We start from the raw sequence: 15,533 nt of genomic DNA, 5'->3' as shown, positions 1-15,533 counted from the left end.
TTTTTAAAATATCTTGAACTGTATTGTTTACTTGGCTCATAGTGTTTTGCAGAGTAATTAATTAACAAGTGCTCGAACATGAGTGTAGTACTGTTGCCCTTCGTTCGACTATGATTCATTTGTGTCTTTAAATTATGTTAAATACATTCAATTTGATTAATTTTTCCAAATAATATAGGGAGAGAGCTGTTGAATGTTTTCGTTGCACTTTATTCTTTGGAATGGAATATAATTCAACGTGTTATTGGTGCTAATGATAATATTCAAATCAAACCCAGCTATAAAATAAAGAAAACTTGGTATGTATTACAATATTTAACGCTCAAATTCCTCTATGATATAAATGTCTTTGTAAAATATCTTAAACTATATATTGTTTATTTTGCTCATAGTGGGTTGCAGATTAATGAATTAACGAATGCTCAAAACCAGTGTAGTACTTTTGTACCCAAGAGCTTGGTTATTATTACACTTTTCTCCTAATATTATAAGAAAAAATTATAATCTTGGTATAGTTTATTTATTTAAACCGTATCATACTGAAACGTTTTATATAATTATAAAAATATTTTCTTTGATTATGTTATGTTTCATATTTGTATACATTATCTTCACATATTTTTTAAGCTTAAAAGCACAAATATGCTATGATTACAAGAAACTTCCACACTCTGTCTTTCATAAATTATTTATGTTTTTATATATTCATTCTGTATATTTTTTTTAAATATTGTCGATGAGTACTTTTATGTTCTCTGAATGTGAGAAAAGGGTTGGCGACCTCCACGTGGTCTTTCTTGGATGCGTTTTTCACTGAGAATGATTATAGTGTAAAACGTAACTAACGCCAACATTTATGTATACACACCTATTATAGAGTATTCACTATCGCTCAAATTTTTTTTTTTTCAGTTAACATCAAGGAAGGTCTTACTCCATTTTTATAGTTTTTTGTCTACAGACTCGCTTTGTATATATATTCATTATTTATTATTGAAAAAATACTTTTTATGCATTAGGTCTTCTTACTTTGAACCGACTGTACTGTATTTGAAAGTTTTTTTACTTTGATAATTTCATATCTAAAAAAAATGTCAAGTTCTCTAGCGTTTATGATACTTATAAATTGTTGTATCTAAAATACTTTTCATAAAAGTGTCCCTTCAGTAAGTTAAGTTATGGAAGAAGACACATATAATGCTTTTGTAATCATAAATATATATTTTATTCTGTAATTGAAATATCAAAATCTATATGCATATTTATACCACTTTTTAAATTCTATTCCATTCTATTAAATATAATGATAATTTACATATTTAACTATTGTTGAGAAGACATTTAACTTTGCAACAGTACTATTATTATGTTTGATTATTTTCAATTACACTGCGAATTGCCCTCTGCTATTTCATTTTTTTTATGTACATATAAATGTTTTATATATTTCTTATATTGGTTTTTATACGTTTGACACCATGCATCGATTGTCACTATAGTACCGTAAGTATGGTGCCTAGTATTTTTAAGAGAACAATTAGGTGGGGGTCTCCTAGATAGCGAACGCCTTTGACGCCGAAGGCGTATCAATTTTCCACCCGTATATTATCAAAAGTTAATAATTATCACAAGTAGTAACCGTAGTAGTATTGCATGATACATTATACCTACATAATAATGTTTTGAATATTATTAATATTAATAATTCATATTATTAATTAAATTGATTAATATATAAATATTAAGCGAATTTCACCCGAAGCGAGGCACACGAAGCTAGTAATATACAATTATAAATATGGTCACTTTTATTACACATTATATGTATTTTATTGTTTTAGTTTAAATAATATAAACGAGGTAATAATGATTATTTTATTTAGAAAATTATAATTGCAATCTATGCAACGGTTTTGTATCTGAAAATTATAGAGTGTAAAGGTACTCAGTAATACCACCTAACAGATTAAGAATGCAGGTCTCTAGGTCTCTCTTTAGTTTTCTACGAGAATTATCAGGAATTTCATGTGAATATTTATTTATTCAATTTATTAGTGGGTTTTTATAGTGGAATAGCTTCGGATGGAATGGGAGAAAGTGATATTTAGACAGGTAAAATAGTGTTGTAATTTTTAATTCGTTGTAAAGATAAGCGTTTTTGATGAACCAAAGAGCAGAGACGATTTGCCGGAGATATGGACTGGAATGCTTGGATGTTTTTCAAGTTTGAGGGTTTGACGGAGCCCCATACCTGGATACCATATAAACATACTGGTCTTATAATAAATTTGTAAATTAAAAACTTGTTACGGATATTCAATTTGGAACAGAGAAATGGGAGGAGCAAATGTAGTCTGGAATTGCCAGATGTTTTTAAAAGTTATTTTTTAAGATGTTGGGCTCAGATCAGTCGTCTGTCGAACGTCAAACCCAAATATTTGATTGCAGTGGTTGTTGGAATTATGTTATTAGTTAATGAGACTGGAGGATTATTACCGGGTCTTAGCAAGAATGTGATATAGTATGATTTAGAATCATTTATTTTTACTTTCCAACATACAGACCTTAACTAGAATAGGTGGTTTTGTAACATGTCACATACTATTTAGGAGTTGTTATTGGCAGTCACAATCAAGGCCGGATTAAGCATCTATTGAGCCCCGAGGTTGACATTTTATGTGGGCCCTTTTGACAAAATGTGCTTTACAAAGCCGGTTGCTACGTTTGCAGAACGATACATTTTTTTTAACTATTTCACAAATTTTCAATTGCATTATAAAATTAATAGGTACCTATATAAAATTTGTCTATAAAACTACTAATTTTAGTATGATAAAAAATGTGTATCGGCTGAAAATTGTTTGGGTCCCTTTCACTTGAGTACTCGAGAGAGCACAGAGGCTGCCGCCCCGGATATACCCCCCCCCCCTTAATCCGGCCTTGGTCACAATTATTTTTATCTACATAAGTACCTAATGATGCGTGAAACGATTTCGGAGTGTTATGTTCGAAAACATAATAAATAAAAGGAGCTATGTTACTACTTTGAGGGACGCCGACAATAACATTTAAAAATTGTCTATCAGTGATATGCAATTTTTTTCTATCTTGCTTTTGTTTTAGCAAACTTATCAATTAAATCTTAGAAGTAAACCGATCTAGCTGTATCTTGTTAAATTTAATGTAATGCCAGATCACGATCACGATTTTATATACGAATCAATTTATCGACAGTTACCAATACGGTTTTCTATACTATAGATTATACCGATTTAAATAATATAGAGTACCTTTCCTTGTTAACAATAAGTTAACAAGAAATAATTATTTCTCTTTCAAAATGATTATTACATTAATATATACTAATATTACAGCCGCTTCATAAAAAACTAATCTGTAAAAGTCTATTAGTATTTTTTTTTAATAATAAACTCATTTTATTTTAAAACAATTTAATTTTATTATATTACTATATACTCTGTAGAGCATAGTTTTTAAAGACCATGGTATTTTTAAATTTTGTAACAGTGGTGATCTATTTTTTTGGATTTGAAACATTTCTTAATGAGCCCTCTTGAGACCATAGTCCAACCCATGGCTCGTTGCCCAACATGCCATCCTTTTTTTTTCTTTTTTTTTTCTTTTTTTTCCCCTTTTTGAAACCAGGAACGGGTAGGAACTGTTTTGCACAATACTGCCACCCGATCCCGTATCGTTTATTCACCATCAAAACAATCAATTTTAATTATACATAGGTGGAGAACTCTAACCGCCTTGAATATTTTGCCTTCGGACCACAAAATTAGAAACCACCGTACACTGGCCCCGCCAGCCACGCTCTGTATCCTCCTTCTGCCCAAGAATCATCTCCATTATTCTGCCAAATGCCAGCCTCTGATTCTCTGCCATGGCCTCGTACGTCACCTCCAGAATGAATCACCTGGGAGGAGCTTCTGCTCCGGCCCCAGAATGATATCCGGAACATCATTGGGTTGTAGTGGCCAGCCAACGTATTGCTTCATCTCCCGCCTACCTTCAGCCCAGATTGGACAATTGAACAACGTGTATTCCACAGTGTCCTCTGGATCCTCACATTGGACGCAGTGGGGCGCCCAATATGCCATTCAATCGGTACGCCCCACTGGTCATGAATAATCTATAAATTATACTTGTAACACAATAACAATAATTTTTCAAACATATGTAAAAATGTTATAGGACAACCAAAACTAAAGGATTGTTTTTAAAATGGATGAAGAGATTCGTTGTTTTAATTTTTATCATGAATCTATGACTTTAAAAAGGTTAAAAATTACTGTGTTATCGAGAGACTAAAAACTAAAAATTGTTATAAATAAAACTCACAACTAATATACCTATGTAAGTATTATTTTAAAACAAAGACTATCGTATAAGAAGATTTCTGTCTCTTAGACAATACTTTGTAAGGAGGTATTACTGAAATATTAATTTTAATGTCCAATGAATTTTTTTTTTTTGTTACAAGAATGATTTTAGTTCAAGATGCAGCCATTCAAATACCTTCTGTCTAGCTGTTTTAAATTAGGTATCTATGTACTGCTTCGAACAGGGGCATGTCGAAGGAGGGGGTTAAACCCCATGAAAATTTTACAAGTATTTTAAATTGAATAATATTTAAGTTAAATATCATAAACATCCACCGAGGTTATTTCATTATAGAAGCGATTGGGGTCGCGGATTAGATTACTGATTTCGGGTCATAAACCATAATTATATGATTATTTATTACTTCTCAACTCTATTTCCCAATACCCTCACTTTTGAATTTTGTAACTAAACCAATAGCCTTTTTTGTGCATTATTTGTGCTGAAAACTTCAACATTTGTGCTTTTAAACTTTCCGAGATACAGATTCTATAGTTATTTTTAGGGTTCGGGACTTCTAGGAGTTTGCATGTTTTTAAATAATTATCAAAAACATAGCTAAGTAATATATAAATTTATTTCATAGCAATACAAGTTTATATTTAAAATTTATTGTTGTATATTTTGCATATTTGACAATTTTTCATTTATAAATGCATATTTGACCTTTTTTCATTTTATAACTGCATATTTGACAATTATTTATATGAAGGAGTAAGTTTTTTAATTTTATAAAAAAAATTATGGATTTATTTCTTTATAAATCACTCGACTTGGAACTCAAGGTGCCTTATTTGTGCACTAATTGAATCCATTAAAATAATTAAAATTTCAAAAGAACATATACATACATTCTACAAAAATTGAAGAATCTGCACAAGCAAACGCAATTGTTGACAAAATTAAAATAGTTTTGGAGAAAAAGGTTGGATTTGATCAACTACAAAAAATATCGAACATTTTAAATGAAAAAAATGAATCTATGGATAGATTGCCTGCAGATATTAACAGTAGTGACCTACCATTTTTTAAGTTTGTATCAATAAGTTCCGTAGACGAGGAACGTTCTTTTTCTAAATATAAAAATATTTTAGCTGATAACAAGCGATAATTTAAATTTTCCAACTTAAGAAAATATCTTATAGTCCAATGTAATATTCAAGGTAATTACCTTATAATTATAACTATTATGCATTATTGTTATTATTATTATTATTATTATTATTATTATTATTATTATTATTATTATAATTATATATAATATATTATATTATATTATTTTATATATTATAATTATAATTAGGTAATTATGACTATTTAACCATTTTAAATTTTTTGTTTTAGACAAAAACTCAATATAAAATGAAAACAAATTTGAAAAAAATAAAACAATTATCTCAGATCATCATATCTATCTATCTAAAAATATTATATTTTATTACTAATTAAATTTTTTTATTTAATTAATTATTACAAATATAATTTTTTTTAAATGCATATTTATTGATTCTTTAGGACATAAATGCATACATATTTTAAGGTTTTAAAAGGCATGAAGTACTTAGCCAGGGGCAGATCTAGGGGGGATGTTCAGGGGGTCAGCTGACCCACAATTAATATTTGTTGATAAAATTGGCATCTTAGAAATTTTTTTCCTTTTTGACCTTGATTTAGACTCTTGGACAGTTGGCCCATCGGAGTTACTTGAAAAATGAATGCCATGTATATTCAAAATTTAAAATTTTTCAATTCATAATTTATATTTAAAATTATATCGTTTTAGTAGAAAGTTAAGTAAATCATGTTTTATTCCGTACGTTTGTTGCGCTGATAAAATTAGATTATATTTATTAATCGTAAATAAGTCATTATTGATGGTATCACTAATTCTAAAATGTAATATAAATATACTTATACACTTTTATGAGCATATTGTGTTTTTTTTTTTTTTTTTTACAAGGTATTAATTTCTAATTCAGTTTCATCCCTAATAAATGGCCTCTTGAAATGGCTTGACCCACAGTTCCCCGACTCTGGATCTGCCCCTGTCCTTAGCCCTAATTATTTTATTTTGTTTTTTACCTATAATTATTACTACTAAATTATAATTATTTCTTAATATATACATCTCATATGACTTTAAATGTCTAATATTTTACCTAATTTTACTATAAAACATTATTTAATTTTTAATATCACTATATATGTATATTGAATATTTTATTATTCCCCTGTCAAGTAAAAATTATTAAAGCCCCCCCCCCCCAAAAAAAAAAAAAAAAAATTTAGGCATGCCTCTGACTTCGAATTTAAATTAAATGGCATTTTTTAAATCATACATTCTTTTTATTCGTACTTATGTACGAAAAATAATTCTTCATTTTGTTTTCATTTTCTTTTTATTTTCATTTTTATTTCATTTTCTTCATTTTGCTTAAAACTATCATGTTGTTGACTTAATACTTGTAAATATAAAAATTAAAATTTAAGACATGCCGAACTACCAAAACTGGTAAAATAAGAATATTTCGACTATTTCTCGCGTGAAATATAAGAATAGTAAAAATAATTCTAATAAAATATGAAGTTTCATACATGATAGGTAGAGTAGTGAAGTTGTTGCATTTGCATGTTGTTGTAAATGCTTATATTTATTGCTGAATGAGCTTAAAATTTGTTTCGTTAAACTCTTAATTTAAACAAAAAAAAAAATGATATTACAATAAATGCAATTTTGGCGATTTTTTTTAATTTTACTGTAATTTTAACTATTTTTCATAATTGTCGTTTAAATTTAAGATTATTTAACTTTACTATTTAACAGGTCCATATTTAAAAATGTTGCGCCCCCGGGCATATTATTTATGCCCCCCCGCCCAAAAAAAAATAAATAATAATAATATATCACTTATTATTTCGTCCATAATCGAGATTCTTTAATATTAAAATATAACTTAAAAATGAAAACCGTTTAATACTTTTTTTAATTAACAAATTAAACAAATTATAACATAATAAAACATACTATATTATTTTTTTTATTGTTTTATTATTTTTTTTTTCATTAGATGTATCATTTTTAAAATTAATTTTGCTAAAATATTTTGACGTCCCCGGACATGTGCCTACCCGTGCCGCCCCCCCCCTAAATATGGGCCTGAACTTAATATATAAAATAAAAGATAGTAATTGTAGCAGTGAACAAATTTCTATATTTGTTGTAATACTTATTATTTCTATAGAGCGACTATCACATTTAGGTCGGATAAAAACTTGTCCCTCAATAACATAACTATCGTTTATCAACATTCGCTAGAATAGAGTTGCTGAAACCATTAGAAGTATTTTCAAAAAGTTGATAATCTTATCGCTAAAGAAAAACAAATATTTTTAAGCGCTCCTTCCCGTATTTTATTGTTTAAAGAAGAAGCTCCCCCAATTATTAATATTCTTCCTCAGCCCATGATAACCCGAGGGGGGATATGAATAAATGCCGTGTCTTACTATTGTGAAAAATTTGTAGAAGTACAGTTATAAAATACAGTTATATACAAGTACAGTTGTAAAAATAAAGTTATTAAATTTAAATGATACTATTTCTAGTGAACAAACTCAACATCTTTTGTCGGATAGTTCTATGGAAACCAACTTGGTATTCATTAATTTCAATTATGGTTTCACACCAGCAGAAATTACTAAACTCGAAACCTAACATGTTCCATTAAGCGAAGCTGTATCTATAGTTTAAAACATTGAAACTAAAATAGAAAAAAAATACGGAGCAAAATGGAATATTAATAAACCAGAAATTCAAAACTAATTTATAAAAAAATGTAGGATATCAAACAATTATTCATATATCAAAAATTAGAAGTAGAGAAATACAGTCAATGGAGGGCTTGCCAGAAGACTTGACTAACAATAATTTAATCTACTTCATGTACTTCATGCTCGCGCCAATAACAACTACTGACGTAGAAAAAAAATTCTCCTGATATAAACTTTATTGTGCGATGATAACAAACAATCATTTGATTTTGAAAACTTAAAAAAATCATTTGTAGTGCAATGCAATAATGAAAGCAATATTCATATTTAATTTTTATTATTACTATGTATTGATTATAATTAATTTTTTTCAATGCAATTTTTAAATTTATAAGTGCAATTTTTAATACATTTGAATGCAATAATACAAACAATTTAGTGTGGTTTTTAATTCTTTTAACTCTTCTCTGCCATAAAGTACGGAAGCGTTGAAAGGCCAACTGTATGTTTTTTTTATCTTATTATAAATTGTCACAGCTCATTATTATCAATTATAACTCGTAATTATCTCGTAATTATCACATAATGCAATTCAAATATACGCATTGACACAAGTCGTTATTATGGATTATCACAACTCATTATCAATTACAATTTATAAATTAAAAAAATGTGTAAAAGGGATTTTGTGAGTGCTTTTAAACTATTAAAATGGATTCAAATTGTTGTCAACCATAAGACTTAGTACTTACTACTTTAGTAACATAGATTAAAGAGTACTTTTTTAATGGTTATATAGTATAAATTTGGAATTATTTACTGTCAAAGGTATGTTAATAGTAATTATTTGCATTGGCAGTTCTAGTGTAAGGGCAGCGTAGGATACAGATCGTAGAAAAATGTTGCCCTAGAACCGTGACTGATTATTTGCTTTGTAATACTATAAATTACATGTCTTAACTATCGGTACTATAGTACTAACGTACTATAATTTATGTACTTATTACCACATTCAATTATTATATTATAAGTACTTTGATATTGAATTAAAGCCAATGGATTTACCATGGATTTAAACAAAATTATTAAAAAATATTTTAATATGGGACTCAATTATTCTGAAATCTTGAAATTTTTACACAAAAATTATAGTATTTTTATGAGTTAATAATCACCTTAAAGAGAAAATTAAATAATTGATAATAATGAGTTATGATAATCCATAATAACAAATTTTCATCCAGATGTATATACTACACCAGTGGTTCTCAAACTGTGTTCCGCGGAACCCTTGTGCTCCGCAGAAGTCTAGGAGCTCCGTGGGCATATATTAACTATCTAAATTTAAATATTATTATATTTTTTAGTTATTGATGAAAACACTGGTATGATTGCTTGAATTGTGCAACGAGTTATACGTTTTAGTGACACCAATTTTATTTACAAGTAAGACTTCTGATAAAATTTGATTTTATGACTTCATAACTTGGCTGGTATTTTCACAAAATTAAATTATGTAAATTTATCAATACAATGTAAAATGACCAAAGTTTTCACAGTCAATGACAAAATCCGAATTTTAAAAAAAATGAAATTTTGAACTGTGTGTTTTTCTCATTATGAAATATTAATAATTATTGTTGTCTTGAATATAAATTCTTGATTTTTGGGGCTCCGTAATTTTTTTTGAAAACATATGGGCTCCGCGGACAAAAAAGTCTAATGAAGAACCACTGTACTACACTGTATAATGATACACATTTCGATGCGACTTCTGTCAACGCGTACATTTGAATAGCGTTATGTGATATTTATGAGTTATAATTGATAATAATGAGTTGTGATAATCTATAATAATGAGATAAAAAAAAACATACAGTTGGCCTTTCAACGCTTCCGTATGATAGGCATTGGTTAAAATCCTTATAAAATATATTCTGAAGTAAAATCGTTAAATTAAATATTCTTATCAACAACGATTTAGTTTTCGTCCGGGATATCATAAGTAAATATAATAATCTATAATTTTTGCTGATAAACAAAATGTGATGAACCATGGGGTGCGATCTCAACTACTCAGCGTATCTATCGACCATCTAAGCGCATAAGCTTATGTCTTGCGTGGTCTTTGTGCATTTGTATTTTATATTTATTTAAAAAGTACAATGTATCTTAATATTTACTTGCGATCGCCCTTCTGTCGTTTCTGTTTGCCGGCACTAAATTATTCATAGTTCATCAACAATACACATCTATAATAGTAACGAAAAATATATAAATTCATTTAATATTATGCTGCTTGCCTAATATTGAATAAGATAATTCGGTAACCTTTTTTTATTTTATTATTATAAATGGTTACTTTTCATAAATCAAAACAATATGAAACGAAATTTGAAAAGTATATTGAAGTATTTATTTTTTATTCTGATTACTGCCTTCGTTACAATTGTAATTTTTAAATTGACTATACGAATCAATCAGCATGAAAACAATGATACAAAACAATTAATGACTGCAGTTATTTTGAACGAAAAATTGAACTCAAATAATATTCCCATGATTGATTGGCATGATCGAGATTTAATCAATGTTGAAAAACTACGAACCGGTAACATTTACTACAATTTATTTTATAAAATTCATTTTTAGTATGATAATTTATAATAATGAATTATTATAATCTATATCATCATAGTATTTAAATATTAAAATATATTTAGGTATTGGTGAACAAGGAATAAGTGCTTCACTTCAATCGTTCAATCGACATAAATATGTTGAACTATATAAAGTGAATGGATTTAATGCATTGTTAAGTGATAGCATATCTATCAACCGTTCATTACCAGACATTCGGCACAAATTGTAATTTATCACTATAAATAATTAAATTTGAATATGAACATAAGATTTTTAAATATTAAGATATTTACTTTTTTTTTCATATTGCTTAACAGGTGTAATTTTAAGAAATATAGTAGTAAATTACCAACTGTGAGTGTAATTGTACCTTTTCATAATGAACATTTTTCAACACTTCTCAGAACTGTTTATAGTGTCCTTAACCGTTCTCCTAAAAGTTTACTTAAAGAAATAATTTTAGTAGACGATTCAAGTACCAAAGGTACTTATTTAAAATGATTTTGTTATTAATCTTTAATTTTTTTTACTATTGATGTAAAAAGTCTCTAGTAAAACTAATAATTAATTATAATATCGGTAAATCAGTTATATTTTATTTAAATAATGATGTTTTGGTATTTTCTAGCTAATTTAAAGAAACCATTGGATAATTTTGTATCAAAAAATTTAGCTAATAGAGTGAAAATCATACATTTGAAAAAAAGACAAGGGTTAATAAGAGCTCGTTTAGCTGGTGCAAGAAAAGCTACTAGCGAAGTATTATTATTTTTAGACTCGCATACTGAAGCAAATGTTAATTGGTTACCTCCTTTATTAGGTAAGGTATGGGTTATTTAATATAACATGAATATAATGACAATCTTATTCGTATTTATTTTTAACAATTTAATTTTTAGAACCTATTACTAAAGATTACCGAACTTGTGTTTGTCCATTCATTGATGTTATTGCTTATGAAACATTTGAATACCGAGCTCAAGATGAAGGAGCTAGAGGTGCTTTTGATTGGGAATTTTTTTATAAAAGATTACCACTTTTACCCGAAGATCTTTTAAACCCAACCCGACCTTTTCGGTAATATTTTAGTACCTTATATAATTATGCAATTTATGTTTAGATTATTTTATATTTGTATTAAATTAAAGTTTTTGCATGTTCTGAAAATTTAAGCTCAACATATTCTCAAAAATTTGTACTAAAATACTTGATTATAAGTTATTAATTTATGAATAATTCTTAAACATGGATTTATAAAATGTATACCTAAAGCTTAATGAAATGCACCTCAATATATTAAACAATCATGTATTTTTAATTATTATTTGAATTGTAAATTATATAGATAAAACTAACTTATAATTTATAACTATGAAATAGATTAATGGTTAAAAACTTAAAGAAATCAACTTACTGATAATACACTTATAATTATAAAAGTTAAAACTAATTTTGAATTGTATTCATTTATAGGAGTCCTGTGATGGCCGGTGGTTTATTTGCAATATCAGCTAAATGGTTTTGGGAGCTTGGTGGCTATGACCCTGGTTTAGATATATGGGGTGGAGAACAGTATGAATTATCATTTAAAATATGGCAATGTGGTGGGACTATTTTAGATGCACCTTGCTCAAGAGTAGGACATATCTATAGAAAATTTGCTCCATTTCCTAATCCTGGTATTGGAGATTTTGTTGGAAAGGTAAATATAATAAAAAACAACTTATTTACCTTAAAAATATGAGTAATTTATGTTAAAATATCTATCATTCATTTTATTAATCAAAGATTTTAAACTTCTTTCTTTTTTTCTGGGCTTTTACAGGCCCTTAAGGCCCTTCGCCGCAACAACATATTGTTTCCATTTTCCTTTATCATTTGCACATTCTTCTGCGTTTCTTACGTTCAGGAGTTTCAAGTCTTCCTTTACTCTATCCACCCATCTTTGTCTGGGGCGTCCTCGTGGTCTCTTAGTGTCGGGTTTCCATTTAGTTATTGATCCAATCATTAAGATTAAATCAATTAAGATTTTAAACTACATTACTGTATTAATTGATTTATCTATTGTGTTATAAGAAATTTATTTAATTAATTTAATGTACATTGGCCCCAATAAAGCAACAAATAGTGAATTTTATTATTATATTAATAAATTTAGGTTTTAATTTATATTATCCATTATTTTAAAATCTATTTCAGAATTATCGTCGTGTAGCAGAAGTATGGATGGATGAATATGCTGAGTATTTGTATCTTCGAAGACCACATTATAGAAATATTGACACTGGGGATATATCTGAGCAAAAAAGAAAAAGAAAAAGTCTCAACTGTAAACCTTTTAAATGGTTCATGCAAGAAGTGGCTTTTGATTTAGTAGAAAAATATCCTCCTATTGAACCACCAGATATATTTGATGGAAAGGTAAAAAGGTTAAATTATTTTATTGAATATTTAACTGTATTTAATCTTTAGATTTATATTGAAACATATTAAGATATATTTTTAGACATGTATTGTTTATGTTTAATTGGAATATAACTTAAAATGTATTTGTTTCATATAATCATTAGTATTTATTGTTATCAAATAATACATTTTAAGTAATAATTACAGTGGCTAACATGTTTTCAGTTTTTATAAACTGTTTATTTTAGATAAGAAGTTATACTGCTCCTGAATTATGTTTAGATGCTAAGTCTGAAAAGAAACTTGATTTAAAGGAATGTGTTGATGATGACATTGAAACTCAAGTATAATTTAAATACATTTTTTTTTTTTTTTTTTTTGTAAATTTTATTTTAATAATTTTTTTGTTTTCAGAAATTTATATTAAGCTGGAGGAATGATATTAAAACGAGAAATAATTTGTGTTTGGATATAAGTGATTCATCATTCAAGGCTAAAATCACTTTGTATGGATGTCATAATGGTGGAGGAAATCAATTATGGCATTATGACCATGTACAATTTAAATTTTTACTGAATATCTGTTTCGTTTTTTAATGTTTGATTCTATTTTTCAGAAAAAAATGAAGCTCGTTCAAGGGAATAATCATAGATGTATGGAAAATGACATCAGTACTAGAAAAGTTTATGTTACTCAATGTAAACAAAATTATGATGACCAAAAATGGATAGTAGAAAATTTTAACTCACAATCATCTACTTGGTCATTAACTTATTAATAATACTGACAAAATTATTTATCTAAATGTAGGTCACAATATATGAAAATAATTTTATAACTTATTTACTTAATTGATACAAAATAAATTTTTTTTTTTTTTTTTTTCATAGTAATTGGAGAAAGTAACAGAATTGATAAAATGACAAAAATATATAAATCAATTAATTTTACACTCAATTAAATATTTTTGACTTCACTTAAATTAAAATAAAAAAATTAAAAAAAATAACTATTATAATTATATATTATTAATATTAATAGTTTAACTCAAGCAATAACTAATTACATGACATTGAATAAGTTTCGATTTTTGAAGATCATACTTTTACGAACAAAAATAATTGTAAGTAAAATATTAATTATTGACATTTAAAAAATTGTTATAGTTAAAATTTATACTTATTTAAAAAAAATATATATATAAGAACACTATATTTTAAGGTATTATAAATTTAGTACTGAATAATTTTCAGATTAATAATATATTATTACTGTGGTTTTATAGTAAAAATATGTGTAGTAAATTCAAATTATGCTTTATTTTAAACTTGTGTCATTTTTATCTGTGATACTAATATTTTAAATTTTGATTATTAATATTATATTTTGTTACCAATTGATTTGTATTATTTGCAATGTTAATTTTTTATTTTAACATTTTATAATTAAATATTTATTTATTAAATTAAAAATTATTTATTTTTATCTTTTCAATTGTATGTACAGCTATTTGTTTAATACCTGCTATATTATAATTGTCACTTCATTCTTGTTATATTTTAATTTAACTTAAACTAAATTTACAATAAAGTATCTATTTCCAGATACTTTCAATTATGATCTTATTTATTATGTGTCTATACTTTAGTCATAAATATTAATTGTTCTCTAGAGTTTATAATAACTTAAACTAAGTAGTAAGTTAAATTAAAGTACATCAAAATGTTTATTATAGGTGTCCATTAGTCTGAAGTTATTAAGGAAATATCACAAAATAAATGCCTTAACTTCCCTGTATTTATTACATTAGATCAAATTCATAAAAACAAAATTATTCTTTTAATTTTTTCTTAACTTCTCTGACAAAAAATAATTTTCAAATATACAAACTTGTTTTCTTAAGTATTTAGTTCACCTAAACTAAGCTTAATCAGTTTTGGCTAAAGAGATATCTAGAAAGTGCTCTGTTGCATCTAGTTTGCTTCTACATTTTTTCCCTAAATTATTTGAAATTATAAAATTATTTTCATTTTTCCCAAAAAAATTGTTAAATTAAAACTATATTATATTAAATGTATACAGTTAGATTAAAAAAAAATTGCAGTTACTACTGTGTATCATACTTTTGGGTTGTCCATTACTTTTGTTATTTCCTGGTGAGCCTTCATTAACTTCCTCAATTATGGAGATGTTATGTTCGCCAGCACCGGCAACCATTAAGTTTTAGTCGTTTTCACAGTCCCCGAAATAATTCGCATTAACTCGTTCAGCTCTATGACTCCTTTTTTTACAGTGAGCATTCATTAAC

The 15,533-nt window shown here is 26.8% G+C and overlaps 1 protein-coding gene and 1 long non-coding RNA gene across 3 annotated transcripts in view; both read left to right on the top strand.

Annotated features, from left to right (window-relative positions):
* Positions 1-427, top strand: part of LOC112686821 — a 9,052-nt gene extending 8,625 nt beyond the window's left edge. Inside the window, exons 4-5 of one of the 2 annotated variants that reach the window (XR_003148925.1) lie at positions 179-299; positions 393-427. This is a non-coding gene — a long non-coding RNA (uncharacterized LOC112686821). Of the gene's footprint in view, positions 1-178 lie in introns of both variants that reach the window. The other variant, XR_003148924.1, reaches the window with a different exon arrangement.
* Positions 428-10,011: 9,584 nt separating this feature from the next.
* Positions 10,012-14,216, top strand: LOC112686840 (N-acetylgalactosaminyltransferase 6). Its single transcript, XM_025559300.1, has 11 exons — positions 10,012-10,786; positions 10,899-11,043; positions 11,136-11,302; positions 11,447-11,638; positions 11,718-11,895; positions 12,292-12,520; positions 13,018-13,239; positions 13,473-13,568; positions 13,639-13,779; positions 13,842-14,031; positions 14,116-14,216. The coding sequence occupies exons 1-10, from the start codon at positions 10,558-10,560 to the stop codon at positions 14,001-14,003; spliced, it is 1,761 nt and encodes a 586-aa protein (XP_025415085.1). The 5' UTR covers positions 10,012-10,557; the 3' UTR covers positions 14,004-14,031; positions 14,116-14,216.
* Positions 14,217-15,533: the final 1,317 nt, after the last annotated feature.

This window comes from Sipha flava, unplaced genomic scaffold (assembly GCF_003268045.1).
Source record: "Sipha flava isolate LNK unplaced genomic scaffold, YSA_version1 325_pilon_pilon, whole genome shotgun sequence".
Lineage (NCBI taxonomy): Eukaryota > Metazoa > Arthropoda > Insecta > Hemiptera > Aphididae > Sipha > Sipha flava.
The sequence above is the reverse complement of the archived record's forward strand: the minus strand, read 5'-3'. Positions and strand labels throughout refer to the sequence as shown.

Bases quoted from the DNA above. Each gene is read 5' to 3' on its own strand.
- LOC112686840 (XM_025559300.1), top strand. From the start codon at position 10,558: ATGAAACGAAATTTGAAAAGTATATTGAAGTATTTATTTTTTATTCTG. The intron at 10,787-10,898 runs GTAACATTTACT...AAATATATTTAG, and splicing joins TGTTGAAAAACTACGAACCG to GTATTGGTGAACAAGGAATA. The intron at 11,044-11,135 runs GTAATTTATCAC...ATTGCTTAACAG, and splicing joins CCAGACATTCGGCACAAATT to GTGTAATTTTAAGAAATATA.